This window comes from Dipodomys ordii, unplaced genomic scaffold, assembly GCF_000151885.1.
Source record: "Dipodomys ordii isolate 6190 unplaced genomic scaffold, Dord_2.0 Scaffold3, whole genome shotgun sequence".
Taxonomy (NCBI): domain Eukaryota; kingdom Metazoa; phylum Chordata; class Mammalia; order Rodentia; family Heteromyidae; genus Dipodomys; species Dipodomys ordii.
Genome location: NW_012267219.1, coordinates 849637 through 863976, shown reverse-complemented (window position 1 = coordinate 863976; position 14340 = coordinate 849637). Strand labels below are relative to the sequence as shown.

At 39.1% G+C, this 14340-nt stretch overlaps 1 protein-coding gene and 1 pseudogene across 1 annotated transcript; one reads left to right on the top strand and one right to left on the bottom strand.

The window, feature by feature from the left end:
* Positions 1-3082: 3082 nt before the first annotated feature.
* On the bottom strand, positions 3083-4015 carry LOC105988413 (olfactory receptor 6C2-like). The gene has a single exon (XM_013020056.1). The coding sequence runs from the start codon at positions 4013-4015 to the stop codon at positions 3083-3085; it is 933 nt and encodes a 310-aa protein (XP_012875510.1).
* A 3748-nt stretch (positions 4016-7763) lies between these two features.
* Positions 7764-10077, top strand: LOC105987090 (annotated as a pseudogene).
* Positions 10078-14340: the final 4263 nt, after the last annotated feature.

Below are 14340 nucleotides of genomic sequence, written 5' to 3'. Positions count from 1 at the left end.
TGATTTTGAACTGAACTATTTCCTAATTCTGGGTTGCTTGTCTATTCTAATAGTGAGGCTTGTTCTGTCCCACATTAACATTGTGTTTATCTTTCTTTCCTGGATAAAGGATTCTTTTAAGTGTCTTGTACAGGGGTAATTCTCTTGGTTCACTACTTAATCACCACTTTCCCATCTTCATCTACCTTAAAGAGTAGTTTCTAGATACTCTTGCTCACTTCCCTGAAGCTGCTAGAGGTGGATATCCTTAGTCTGCCATCTTATTGCAATCTCAAATAAAACTTTTATGTATTAATGAAAGTGTAATGACTTGGATGAGTATTACTAATAGAATGTTGAACAATTGAAAGGAGATCCCTGTATACAGGGATATATTCTGTATACAGTCTTACCTTTTTAATATATGTGGTATATGACCTAAGACCCCCAGTGGATGCTTAAAACACTGGGTAGTACCAAATGCTATAAATTCTTTTTATAGTTATACCTATGATAAAATTTGTTTTTCTGAGACAGGCTTCCTGAAAATTACTTTGTAGCCCAGGCTGGCCTTGAACTCATAATATTCCTGCCTCAATCTCCCAAGTGCTATTATTTATGGGCCACTTTGCTTAGCTAAAACTTACCTTTTTCACTTCAAAGAAGCTACTCAAGACTTCTGTTTGGCATATCCAAATTAGAGCACTTATCTGCCTAAACCTTGGATCTAGTACTAAGTGTAAAGTGAGTTGCTTGAATAAAAGTGCTTTCAAAACAGTTGACTCAATAACCAAGGCAGTCACTAAGTAACTTGAGAGATGGGTATTGTATCCAGTTTGGATAGTCTGTGAAGAAAAATGTTCCATAGATGGGGTAGGCTGGAGTGGATTGACATGAAATTTTATCATGCTATTCAGCAAGATTGCAATTTAAAACATAAATTGTTTATCTCTGGAATTTTCCATTTAATGGTTTGGACAATGGTGGATTGTGAACATCTCAAATGACAGAAAACAGCATCTCAGACAAGGATGTGACTATTATATTTCATTTTATATGATTATTGCAAGTGAACAAATTAATCTCTGGCTTTATAAATCAGTATAGCAGATATCTTTGGTAGGAGATTTACATTGAAGATCATGAAAAAGATTTCCAGAGTGCTGGCTGAAAATATAATGTTTGAATCTGAAATAAGTAAATAAATAGCAGATAAATGATCTGGTTACATGACAACTATTCTTGAATAAATTTGTAGCTATACATATTGAATTGTGTTCCTTCAATATGTGAAAAATGTATTAGAAAAGACATATGCAAAAATGTTGCAGATTAAATAATAATATGTATCTGTTACAAACAGTAAAATAGGGGTTGGGAGAATGAACTGGTGGATGAAGCAAGATTAACTATAAATTGATATTTGTTGACACTGCGATGAATACAGAAGTGACACACTCTATGAAACCTTATTTCTTAAAGCTTAGAAATTAAGAGTTAAATTACATAGGACATGGCTTGGTATAGAGAAGGGTTACAAAGTATTTAATACCATTAAAAATCCTTGGATATTTCAAAGGATTTAGAAGAATGGCTGTTATTATCTGAGGATGATAAAGGAAGACCTCTCAGAACAAGGTCTGTAGTGACTTCTCAGTCTTGTGCACCCTTCTCCCCCGCAGGTTAGGTCTTTATGAGCCTGAAGAAGCAGGTGATTCTTCTTGCTACAAGGTAGGCTTCCTCTAGGGTTTCTATCTCAGGGGAGATGAGGATGCTTATTGCAATCAAACAGAGTCTCTAATAATAAAGAGTCAACATTGAATCTACTGATTCCATTGCGAAGTACCCACAGTTTGTCAGGGCAAGAATTCATTATTCGATGATGATGATGGTGATGATGATAATAATCTATATGTTGGGGGATGAACTTTGACTGATTAAGGAAATGGAGGACGGTTGTGAAAAAAGTGCAAAGATGATGAAGCAGAAAAATAGGTCACCACAGTCATGGCTGGACAATGAAGTGGAGTGATTGGGGTAGAATAAGGGTATTGTCAGTTGATTGAAACTCTTCCAGTATTAGAAAGAGCTTCCTCAGGTCCCTAAGCTCATTTGCCCCCATGGCTCTTCCTGGGAGTTTCTCTAAGGATTACCATGGCTTACATCATCTCCAATAATTTACATATGTCTCTTTAAAATGATAAAGTGAGGATGGGCTGGTTTGTAGATGAAATGAGAATGAACAAAAAGTTTAAACATTTTTCACTTTTTTTCAGAAAAATTAGCTATGTGAATGCTTAGATCATTTATATTTTTATCCAAAAAATTTTAGTGTTTAACTCATAGATTAATTCTGTTTGCATATTAGCAATCTGACATTAAAAATAAGTAATAACTTTTGTACCCAAACTCGAGACCCCCTGAAGACTACCAGAGACCAGGATCAATATAAGTGACAAAAGAGTCATTTACTGCAAGCTCGAGCTTGGTCCTCTGAGCACTCGGTAACCGGTGATGCTAAGAGGCCCCGAGCATAAAATTAGCACAGTTTTTTTTAATATAGTATTGAACAAACAAGTCTAGGTGCTTTCTAAGCAGGTAGTTACATGATTGGTTAATTTTTTTTTGGGTCCAGTCCTGGGGCCTGAACTCTGGGCCTGGGCGCTGTCCCTCAGCTCTTCAGCTCAAGGCTAGCACTCTACCACTTGTTCCGGCTTTTTTTTCCTGCTTATGTGGTGCTGTGGCTCAGTGTGGTAGAGCACTAGCCTTGGGCACAAAGAACTCAGGGACAGAGCCCAGGCCCTGAGTTCAAGCCTCACAACCCACAAAAAAAGAAATGTTATCTAATAAGTTTAATTACTCATATCTAAATAAATGATGAATTTATTGGTTTTGCTTCACTTTATTTCTGGTTTTCCAAGGATCATTAATACACTAGCTCATTCTGCTGTTTCCTTGTGTATGTGTATTGTTATTTTGTTTCCTGAGTCATTTTGAAGTTTCTAGGAACGTCTAAGGTCAAAAACAAAGATACATGCATAGAAACCAAAGATCTTTTCATCAAAACTCATCAAAACTTCCCTTTTACATTGGTGAATTCTTTTCACTTTCTTAATAGTGAAATTCTTTTGAATGTGTTACTGAAGGCCTGTTTCACCTGCTTGTTTCTCAAGGTGTAAATGAAGGGGTTCAGCATAGGAGCGATGGAGGTGGTCAGGACAGATACACCCTTGTTGACAGCCATTGAATCCTTGGCTGAAGGCTTCACATAGATGAAGATGCAGCTGCCATAGGTGATGGAAATCACAATCATGTGGGATGAACAGGTGGAAAAGGCCTTTTTCCTTTGTTTGGCAGAAGGGAATTGTAGAATGGTCTTAAGGATGTATATGTAAGATAGAACTACACATAACAGGGTCATGACAAAGGTTAACACAGCACAGACTATAAGCATCTGCTCTATGAGCCATGTTTCTGAGCATGAGATCTTTAGGAGGGGGTATGCATCACAGCCAAAATGGTCAATAACGTTAGAGTCACAGAATTCCAGATTTAGGCCCAGGGTAAGTGGTGGGAGTATGATCAACAAGCCGGCTGCCCAGCAACAAAGGACGAGTCTCCTACAGACCCTGCTGTTCATGATGGTCACATAATGCAGGGGTTTGCAGATGGCCACATAGCGGTCATAGGACATGGTGGCCAGGAGAAAAAATTCTGTTACAGCACAAAGATCAGTAAAAACAATTTGAGTGATGCAACTGTTATAGGTGATTGTGTTGTCCCCTGTTGATAGGCTGTACAGGTATCTGGGCATACAAGCAGATGTGAATGAGATTTCTAAGAAGGAGAAATTTTGTAGGAAATAGTACATGGCAGTTTTGAGTTGTGGATCCACGATGGTGAGAGAGATGATGGTGAGGTTTCCGGTGACACTCAACATGTAGGTGAGACACAGAAAGATGAAGAGCACAGCCTTCAGTTGTGGGTCATCAGTCAGGCCCTGGAGGAGGAACGTTGTGACGGTGTGATTTCTCATCATCCACTCCTGACTGCTACTCAGTCTGCACTGAAAATCAGGTGTTTGGGTGGAGTGGTAATTAACAGAGCAAAAAAACCTATGAAAATAATGTTACATACATTTAAATATTGTATTTACACATATTTTCAATTAGACTAATAGCATCAGTTTTATAATTCACAGTTGTCATTTTAAGGTAGAATGAAAAATTCAAATATCCATATTACATTCCACAATTTAAATATATAAGATTATATTATGTGTTGTTATATTATATCATAACATGTTACATATGTATTATATTGTTATACCATAATAATATATATTATATCATAACATATTATATAATTATATTATATACGTCACATGTATTATACTACATATATTATGTTATATATTATATAGTATATACATTCTATACATTTTATTATGTATTATATTCTTATATACATATTGTATTATATATTATACATATTATAACATGTACTTATTATATAATATGAAGTATACATATATTGTATATTGTATAATATATGTAAGTGTTTTTGAATTAGCATATGTTGACAATATGGAAATGTATGTGTACACAGTGCATTTTACAAATTCACTTCCTCTGTCATATGCCCATTTTTTCCTTTCTCATTCCATCTTTTTTCAAAGTATTTTGTGGGATTTATCATGCTGTTGTTTTGTTTTTAATGCCTTTCAGTCCTCTTTACCCCTCAGAATCCTAATTTCTTCCTCATAGTCACCTGTTACATTTATTTCTAATTGCTATTGCCACAAAGTCTTATTTTTGTTTCTATTCTTTGTGGTTCTAGGGATTGGCCCCCAAATTCTTTTTTTCTTAATACATTTTTTATTGTAAAAATACTGTACAGAGGGGTTACAGTTACATGAGCAAGGTAATGAGTACATTTCCTATTGAGCATTGTTGCTTTCTTGTTTTTCCCCTACCATCCCTTCCCTCCCACCTCCACAACTACCCCACCCTGAAATTGTAAAGTTCGTTTTCAACATAGTATCTTGTACATCTCATTGTTACAATAGGTTAACCTATATCCCTATTTAAGCATTTTTTCCTTCCCCTTCCCAAATCTGAGAAGTGTATATACAAGATGCAGTATCCCCAACATCAAATACAGTGAGAATGGGTTATACTGTAGGGAAAGAACATACAAAGAAACAAAAAAAATCACATGGTACATTATAAATATGTTAGAAACAATAGCAAGAAAGAAAAAAACCCATATGTGTCCCTGTCTTGGGGTTCATTTTGCTTAATATTATCTTTTTTTTTGAACATTATCTTATATGGTACATAGCTTTTGACCTTTTCTGCATGTCCCAGACATATACTAGTTATTGCAAATAAGGGAAACCATGGGACCTATGTTTCTTTGTGGCCCCAAAATTCTTGTACATGCTAAGCGCTGAAGCACTGAGGACATATCTAGCTCCTCAATTTATTTTTTACCCAAACCAAATTGACCACTAGGATTTTGATTTTGCCGGGCCTGGGGCTTGAACTCAGGGCCTGGGCATTGTCCCTCATATTTTTTGTGTAAAGCTAGCTATGCCCACTAGATCCACAGATCTACTTCCAGTTTTTTGGTGGTTAGTTTGAGACAATAGTCTCATGGACTTTCCTGCCTGGGCTGGCTTTGAGATCCTCATATCTCAGTTTTCCTGAGTTACTACCTTATAGATGGGAGTCACCTGTGCCCAACATGACTACTAATGTTTTTGTGAGATGAAGTGTCCTTTCTAAGACACAGGCTAAATGGTGAAGCTGAATATTGAATTTTCTTTAGCTTATTTATGTGTCCCTTGAAGTTTTGTCATTCATAAAGTGCAAGTAAGTAGTTGGAGCTTTACTGTACATATACTTTATGCATTGGTGATGACGTTGAGGTCTAGACTAGCACTGGTGGCTACTGCCTATCTTCCTAACTATTCAGAAGGTTGCAGTCTTAAGGATGGCAGCTTGAAGCCAGCGAGGGCAGGTAAGTCTGTGAGACTCTTATTTCCAATTAACCAGCAAAAAACCTAGAAGTGGAGATGTGGCTCAAATGGAAGCTCCACTTCCAGCATTTTGCTGGTTAATTGGATTTAAGAGTTTGATAAGCTTCCTGTGAGGTCTTGCTTTGAACCAAGATCCTCAGGTCATGGCCTCTTGAGTAGCTAAGATTAGAGGAGAGAGCCACTGGTGCTCAGTATTGATGATTGGGATGATGCACTTGGTAAGCTGACACCAAATCTGACAGACCACTTGCTCCATGACACTCAGCAATTTCATCTTAGGTTTTCCTCCCCTCCAGAGGGTCTTGTATTTTTTTCCTGGTTTCTACATAACTTGGAATAGAGTCATTGCATCAATACACCAGTTTAGCTATTGTGATGGGCTCTGGCTAGCTTCCTGCTATTTACCTTAAACTACAATCCTCTTGAACTCTGCTTTCTGAATAGCCAAGCTTACAGGTGTGGCCCACCATATCTGTCTAGAATGGATATTTTTTAACTAGGCAATATTGATACAATTCTCTCAAAACTTACTTTATTGTTATACATGTTTTACCTGTCATCTTTCCAGTTTGTAATTTCTCGTGTTGATTGCTGTTTGAATTCATTTATTTCTTAACATAGGCACTTGCTTTGAGTAGTGTTTTTTTGAACTCCAAATATGATTTTCAAATTCCCAAGTATCCTCATGATGTCAATCATAGAAGCAAAGGCATCCTGAGCATAAGTCAGAAATGAAACTTTTGATCTTCACCCTGTATTTTCTCTCTTGTATTTTTTTTACAAAGTAATATACTGTAGTTAGAGAACCTGTAGTTTATGCTAAATACAGAAATAAGCACTTTATGTCAATTATCTGTCTGCAGAAATATTCCGTGAAGTGCTTTGTGTTTTCATCTTCCACTCCTGTGCCGCAGCCTCTAATTCCACTAGAAATATACATAGTTGGCCATCAGTTTCTAATTCTTAATTTCTAGAAATTTTGTAGCACTCAAGATTATGCTCTTTTCGATGACTTCTACTCATTTAAAAAAATTTTTTTTTTTGTTAGTCGTGGGGCTTGAACTCTGGGCCTGGGCACCGTCTTCAACTCAAGGCTAGTGTGCTCCTGTTTGAGCTGCAGTACCACTTCCGGTTTTCTGGTTGTTACTTATTGTTGATTAAACTATTCTATCAATGCCTATACATTTTCCAACATTAAAATTCTTTAAAATCAATGTTTGAATTAATATCATCTTAGGAATTCCTTTTGTACGTTGAAACAGACAGGGAAGATGTATTTAATCAAGGCTTATGTAACCCAAGTGTCAAAAACTGTAACAAATGAGAATGTATTATACTTACATTTCTGGCAGTTAATTGTAGCTTCCTATTAGTGGTTTACAATTTATAATTTGAAAATGAATATTATGTTACTCGAGCATGATATTTTCCCCAGTAGCCTAGGAACACACCCTTAAGATTTCTCTATTTAATTGAGTGAATTGTTTCACCATCCATGTAGAGCCATCATGAATCAGGTGAGAAAGCAGCTTTGGTTTTCTATCATTGACAAGTGGGTCCATAGAGCTGGTGGTATTTTTGGAGTAGCAGATATTAAGATTTCTTTTGCTTAGTGGGAAGATTCTCTAATTTTAGGTTCAATATTTATATTATTTTTCAAATCTGTATCCAAGCTAATAAACAACGGAGTCCATGGTAACTCACATTGAAAAATCACTAATGAATCATCTCTATAATGAACATGGGGAAAAACCAAATTGCCTTAGTAGCTGTGGGAACACAGCCTGTAGAGACCAGAGAAAGCACTAGGAGTATTGCAAAGAGATTGTCAGGAAAGCATTAAGACTCTAATTAAAAAAATCTAGTCCAGTTTCTTTTCTTTGCTATCTTTTTTTTGGTCAGTTGTGGGATTTGAACTTGGGGCCTGGGTGCTATCCCTTCGCTCTTTTGCTCAAGGTTAGTGCTCTAACATTTTGATCCACAGTGCTACATCTCTGGCTTCTTTTTATTCATTCCTTTCTTGTAAGACAGCTAAAGGATCTAGGTCTCTTTGTTGGCTTTCTCTGATGTCAGTGAATAAATTCCATATTCATATTTCAAAACTACCATTTGGTTCTTTCATTACGTTCTAATAAGGCCAACGATAAAACCTTTTCTGTCAAAATCCATAATTTCAGTACACATTTCTCCATTTAGGAACTAAGCATTCCATGAGAGCACAAAGACATTGTTTTTCATGCATTCTCACATTTGATATTTAAAACAATACCAAGAATCCTCTGACTATTGGAAATCCATTCTTTTGGATTTCAAATTTTGACTTTATAATTTCTCCCGGAAGAGAATTATAGCAGATTCTTTAGGGAAATATGTGTTGGGCTCCCCAACCCCTGGCCCAGAGGCCCGGTTGGGGGAACTCCTGGCTGGGGGTGGGGGAGGGGAGCTTCCCTGGATGATGGCTGCGCCTGGACAGGCCAGGAGGAAGGCAGAGAGTGGGCATCGGCGGTAGGCAGGTGGCTGGGGGAGATGGGGGCCCAGATGTTGAGAGTGTCTGGAATTCAGACACGGAGCAAAGCTTCCAGGAGGCGGTGGCCATTTACCCTTCCTGTGTCCACCAGAAAATCATCCTGTCTGAAGAAGGCAAGATGGTCGTAATGAATGTATGATCGTAATGACCTGCTTGACCGCTACACCAAGCTGAGAATAGGGAAAACTCGTGCCCAGCCACATCCAGGTTTCGGCTCGAAGCAAACTGCAGGGCCTAAATGTGGACCAGGCCTGTAAGGACAAGGCTTTGCAGATCATGGCTACGATGTCCTCCGCACAGCTCATTCAGCACTCTTCCTGCAGGCCGAACTGGGGCTTCCGCAGGCACTCAGGCCAGTTTGGGTTAGGGAGTTCTGGCCCACCTGGAAGGTTCCAGACTTGAAGCTATCCTCACAGATAGCATCCTCCCTGTCACCGATGCCCCCATGTACCGATCTTCCATGGCACGACCCCCTACCCCTCTCACGCCTGCCACCAATTTCTCCATCAAGGCCAGCCTGGCAGGCTCGGGTCCTGGGCACTGGTGGGATTCCCTGCCTTTGTGGCACCCTCGGATGCAGTTGACCCTTACCAGAGGCACTTGAGCGTTCACATTAGCCAGCCCCGGAGTACCACCCCTGGAGAGTTGTGGATGTCCCGCAGATCTGTGACAAATTCCCTCAGAAAAAGGGTAAGCTGCTGGAGCTATATGACTGTGCCTCCTCCCCTTTCCCCAGGGCTTTTTCCTGGTCAGGTTTTGGGTGGACCCGAACAGGGGCCCAAGTGGAGTGGAGGGGAGGCACGCAGTGGTGGCAACATCTGCAGTAGTGAAGTGGGAAAGCTGAGTCTAACGAGCACCATCTTGGCCACGTGGTGGATGGTAGGGAGTTGGGTTTAACTGGTGCCATCTTGTTTTCATGGTAGAGGAAGGGGAAGTCCCACCTCCCAAATGATGGGAGAGCCTGAATTCCCAGAGTCAGGGGCGGGGACTTGGATGATAGGTTACTGGACCTGTCTTGTGCCTTGAACTTGGGAGACTCTGGAGTCTCCTTGACCCTGGCCCATGACCGGATCCTATTTTTAGGTCAGACTAGCTCAGATGCCATTATGTCTGGCCGTGTGTGCTGTCTCCTGTCTCCTGTCTCTCCTCTGGTCATGGCATCCTACTTCAGCTCTCCATTAGGGTTGGTCTGAGTTGTTGGTATAGTTTCTTTCCTCTCCTGCTCTCATGAATAAGTGTATTCGAGGGGCTGCAGGTCTTTGCAACAATAGTTCACCTGCAGATGATGGCTCTCCAATAAAGATTCCCAAATAGACCTCTCAAAATGTGGCTTCTCTGTATCTGCAAGATGTAGGGATTTACCTTACAACAGCATCTATGGTACATACCTGGTGAACTTTCTGCACTAGTTGTGGCAGCTGCCAGAGCGATATATGATGAACAGCCTCCTGGAGAATTTGGCGATCTTCCAGGTGGTGACAAAGAGAGACACCCAGAAGCACCTTCTCTGCACTGCCTACATCTTTGAGGTCTCCACTAGTGAGCACGGGGCCCAGCACCACATTTACCACTTGGTCATGGACTGAAGGGGGGACCTCAGAACACCTGCTAGCATGGACTCTTCTACCCTCTCCATGCTTCTTATTTGGGAGGGGGCTAGGATGAAAAGGGGATGACTTCAGATGCCTGAGCAGCTGGGACTGTCCCCTATTAGACGGGACCCTAGCTGAGTGGATTGGGATGGAAGATAGATCCCAATATTGAGACCTCACAGGAGGTGTGTGGGAAAAGGACAGATCACTCCAAAGCATTGGGGACTGGGGTCTGGAGTAGGACAACACTGGCTTCTCAGGCTCAGAAAAGCCTATACCCCCTCTTCTAGAAGTTTTGGGGGGGCCCTTCCCACATGTCTGCCTCCCCATTCCTCCCCTTCTTGTGATCAGTGATGTCACAAATTGGACAGAATATATATATCCTTCTGTGCAGGATATATATACACATACACACATATCACACACACACACACACACACATATATATAAATATATTTATATGTGGGTGTTGGGGTCATGATTTTAACTCAGTGAGAAAATGGGTGAAACTTTCCAATGTCACTCTTTAAGGGGAAGCTAGACCCTTCCCTTCTCAAAGCTCACTTTCTGATGGTAGATAAAGCTAGCTTACAAAGAAAGAAAAAAACAAAGAAAGAAAAGCAACTATCATGTGTTAAATAAATTTGTTACAATACAAGAAACAAAAGCATTTGAAGTTCACTTATTATACGTATGTTCTTATTGACATTTTTACACAACCACTAATTTTATGTTGTTATTGTAATATATATATATATATGTATATACTGTAGAATGATTAAATCAACCAGCTCACTTATTCTTCTTTATTTTGGATTAGGGATTTGAACTTACTGTCTTATTTTGTGGTGCACAAGACATTGTCTCTAGTACAGTCATGCTGCTGTTCAGATGGTGTCAAACATAATTTTCTTGTCCAACTGAAATTCTGTATCTTTTGACTAACAACAGAAGAGAGAATATTAGTATTTGCCACTGCTTGGGATGAAATGTGGAAAGATACTTGAGTAATTGCTAATGGGCACAAGGTTCCTTTTGAGGATGATAAAACGTGTTCTGAAGTTAGATTATTGTGGTACACATAACTGTGAATATTACTAAAATCATTTAATTGGACAATGATAAAACTGTGATATACAATTACATATTAATAAAAGCATTTTATTTAAATTTTTATTGTATATTCTTAAAATGCATAATATGTTAATAATATACATGTTATTGAGACAAGGTCTCAAAGCTCAAAGGACCTTGAAACAGAATTTTTGTGTTTTGGCCTCTACTCATTTTATAGTATAGCAGTTAAAATTTTATTTAATTGTTATTATACAGGTGATGCACAGAGGGGTTAGAGTTATAATGTCAGGTATAGAGGACATTTCTTTTTGGACAATGTCACCCCTTCCCTTGTTCTCTCCCAGTTTTTCCTCTCCCATCCCCACCTACAAATTGAACAGTTCATTTTCAGCATAGTGTCTAGTGAGAATTACTGCTACATTTGTTTGCTCTTTGTGCCTCTATTTCTGTGTCTCCTCTGCACTCCCAAAATCATGTAGGTGAAAAAACAAGATAAAAGAAAAAGAAAATGAGAAACCAAAAAGGAATAAAAATACCTCTTGTTTCCATTTACTGGAGTTCATTTTGATAAATATTATCTTGTATGGTGGATGCACATAGGCATTTTGCCTTGTGTTCCTCTCCTAAGAGTGTCCTCCTTTGGTTGCATTGTGTACAAATGCCCAGAGACTGGTGTAATTTATGATGTTCTGGTGTGCTTAAGCTCTAGTGTCTGCATATGAAAGAAAACATGCACCATTTGTCTCTCCTTGTTTGGCTTACCAGATTTGCTTTAGGTCCATCCATTTACATGCAAATTATGTAATTCTCATTGTGTAAAATTCCATTATGTATAGGCATTGTATTTTTGGACCACTTCTCTATTGTAGGGTGTCTGGACTGTTTTCACAACTTGGCTATTGTGAATAGTGCAGCAATGAACATGAATGTGCAAGTGTCATTACAATATCCTGGCTTGTGATGTCCTGGTGGAAGGAATAGCTTTGTTTATTTTTTTTGAGGAACCACCAGGCTGCCATCCAGAGTGGCTGTACTAGTTTACATTCCTACCAGCAGTGTAATAAGGTTCGTTTCTCCACCAACATTTGTTGTTTGATTTTATGATGTTGGTCAATCTAACTAGGGTGAAATGGAATCTCATTAAAATGTGAGAGATGCAAGTTAGTTGAGGTGAGCTGAAACTAGACACTAGAGCTTAAGCACACCAGAACATCATAAATTACACCAGTCTCTGGGCATTCGTACACAATGTAAGTAAGAGTAAAATTAGCCCATAAAAATCAATAGCTTTTCTAGGGTATAAAATTAACCCTCAAAAAAATTAACCCTAAAAAAACCAATGGCTTTTCTGTATGCCAACAGTGGGAAGAGGTTGGCTGAAATCAGGAAAGCAACTCCTTTTGTAATAGCCCCACAAAAAAATAAAATACTGAGGAATTAACTAAAGAAGTGAAGGACCTCTACGATGAAAACTTTAAAAACTTAAAAAAGGAAATGAAGGCAGAATTTAGGAAGTGGAAAACCCTCCCATGCTCCTGGGTTGGGAGGATTAACATCAAGAAAATGGCAATACTGGGCTGGGCAGGTGGCTCAGTGGTAGAGCGCTTGCCTTGCATGCTTGAGGCCCTGGGTTCGATTCCTCAGCACCACGTAAGCAAAAAGAAAAAAGCCGGAAGTGGCGCTGTGGCTCAAGTGGTAGAGCACTAGTCTTGAGCTGAAGAGCTGAGGGACAGTGTCCAAGCCCAGAGTTCAGGCCCCATGACCGGACCCAAAAAAAAAAAAGAAAAAGAAAAAGGCAATACTGCTAAAGGCTATCTACAAATTCAATGTGATACATACCAATATTCCAACCTCTTTCTTCAATGAAATAGAAGAAGCAACCCAAAAATTCATATGGAACAAGAAAAGAACCAGAATAGCAAAAACAATCCTTAGCAGAAAGAACAGTGCTAGAGGAATATCAATACCAAATTTCAAACTCTACTACAACGCCATAGTAATCAAAACAGCTTGGCACTGGCACAAGAACAGAGCTGAGGAACAATGGAATAGAACTGAAAACCCAGAAATGAACCCACAAACCAGAAAGACAGCTTCTTTAGTAAATGGTGCTGGCAAAATTAGTTAAACACTTGTAGAAAACTAAAGCTAGATCCTTATATATCACCCTGCACCAGAATGAACTCAAAGTGGATCAAAGACCTCAAAGTCAAAGCAGACACCCTGAAAACATTTCAGAAAGGAATAGGAGAAACTCTAGGGCTCCTTGGTATAGACCGAAATTTTCTTAATAAAGACCCAAAACACAAAAGAAAGATTGGACAAATGGGATTGCAGGAAGCTGCAGAGCTTCTGCATGGCAAAGGACATAGCTAGCAAGATAATAGAAAACCCACGGATTGGGAGAAGATCTTCACTAGCCATACAACAGACAAGTATATCTAAAATATACTTAGAACTCACAAAACTAAATCCCCCAACAACAAATCCTCAAAGAAACAACTGCCTGATAAATAAGTGGGCTAAAGACTTAAAGAGAAACATAGACTTATGAAGAAATGGTCAATTTCTCTAACCTTAAAAGAAATGCAAATCAAAACAACATTGAGATACCACCTCACCCCAGTTAGAATGGCTATAATCAAGAACTCTAATAACAACAGATGCTGGAAGGGATGTGGACAGAAGGGAACCTTACTGCATTGTTGGTGGGATTGTAAACTTGTACAACCACTTTGGAAAGCAGTATGGAGTTTCCTCAAAAGACTCCACATAGAGCTCCCCTATGACCCAGCAATCCCACTTGTGGGTGTTTACCCAAATGATCACAAACAAGGCCATACTAAAGCTACCAGCACAACTATGTTTATCACAGCATTATTTACTATAGCTAAGATATGGAACCAACCCAGATGCCCCTCAGTAGATGAATGGATCAAGAAAATGTGGTATATATACACAATGGAATTCTATGCCTCCATCAGAAAGAATGACATTGCCCCATTTGTTAGGAAATGGAAAGACTTGGCAAAAATTATATTAAGTGAAGTAAGCTAGGCCCAAATAAACATAGGTTCCATGGTTTCCCTTATTTGCAAAAGTCTATGTCTAAGACAAGCAGA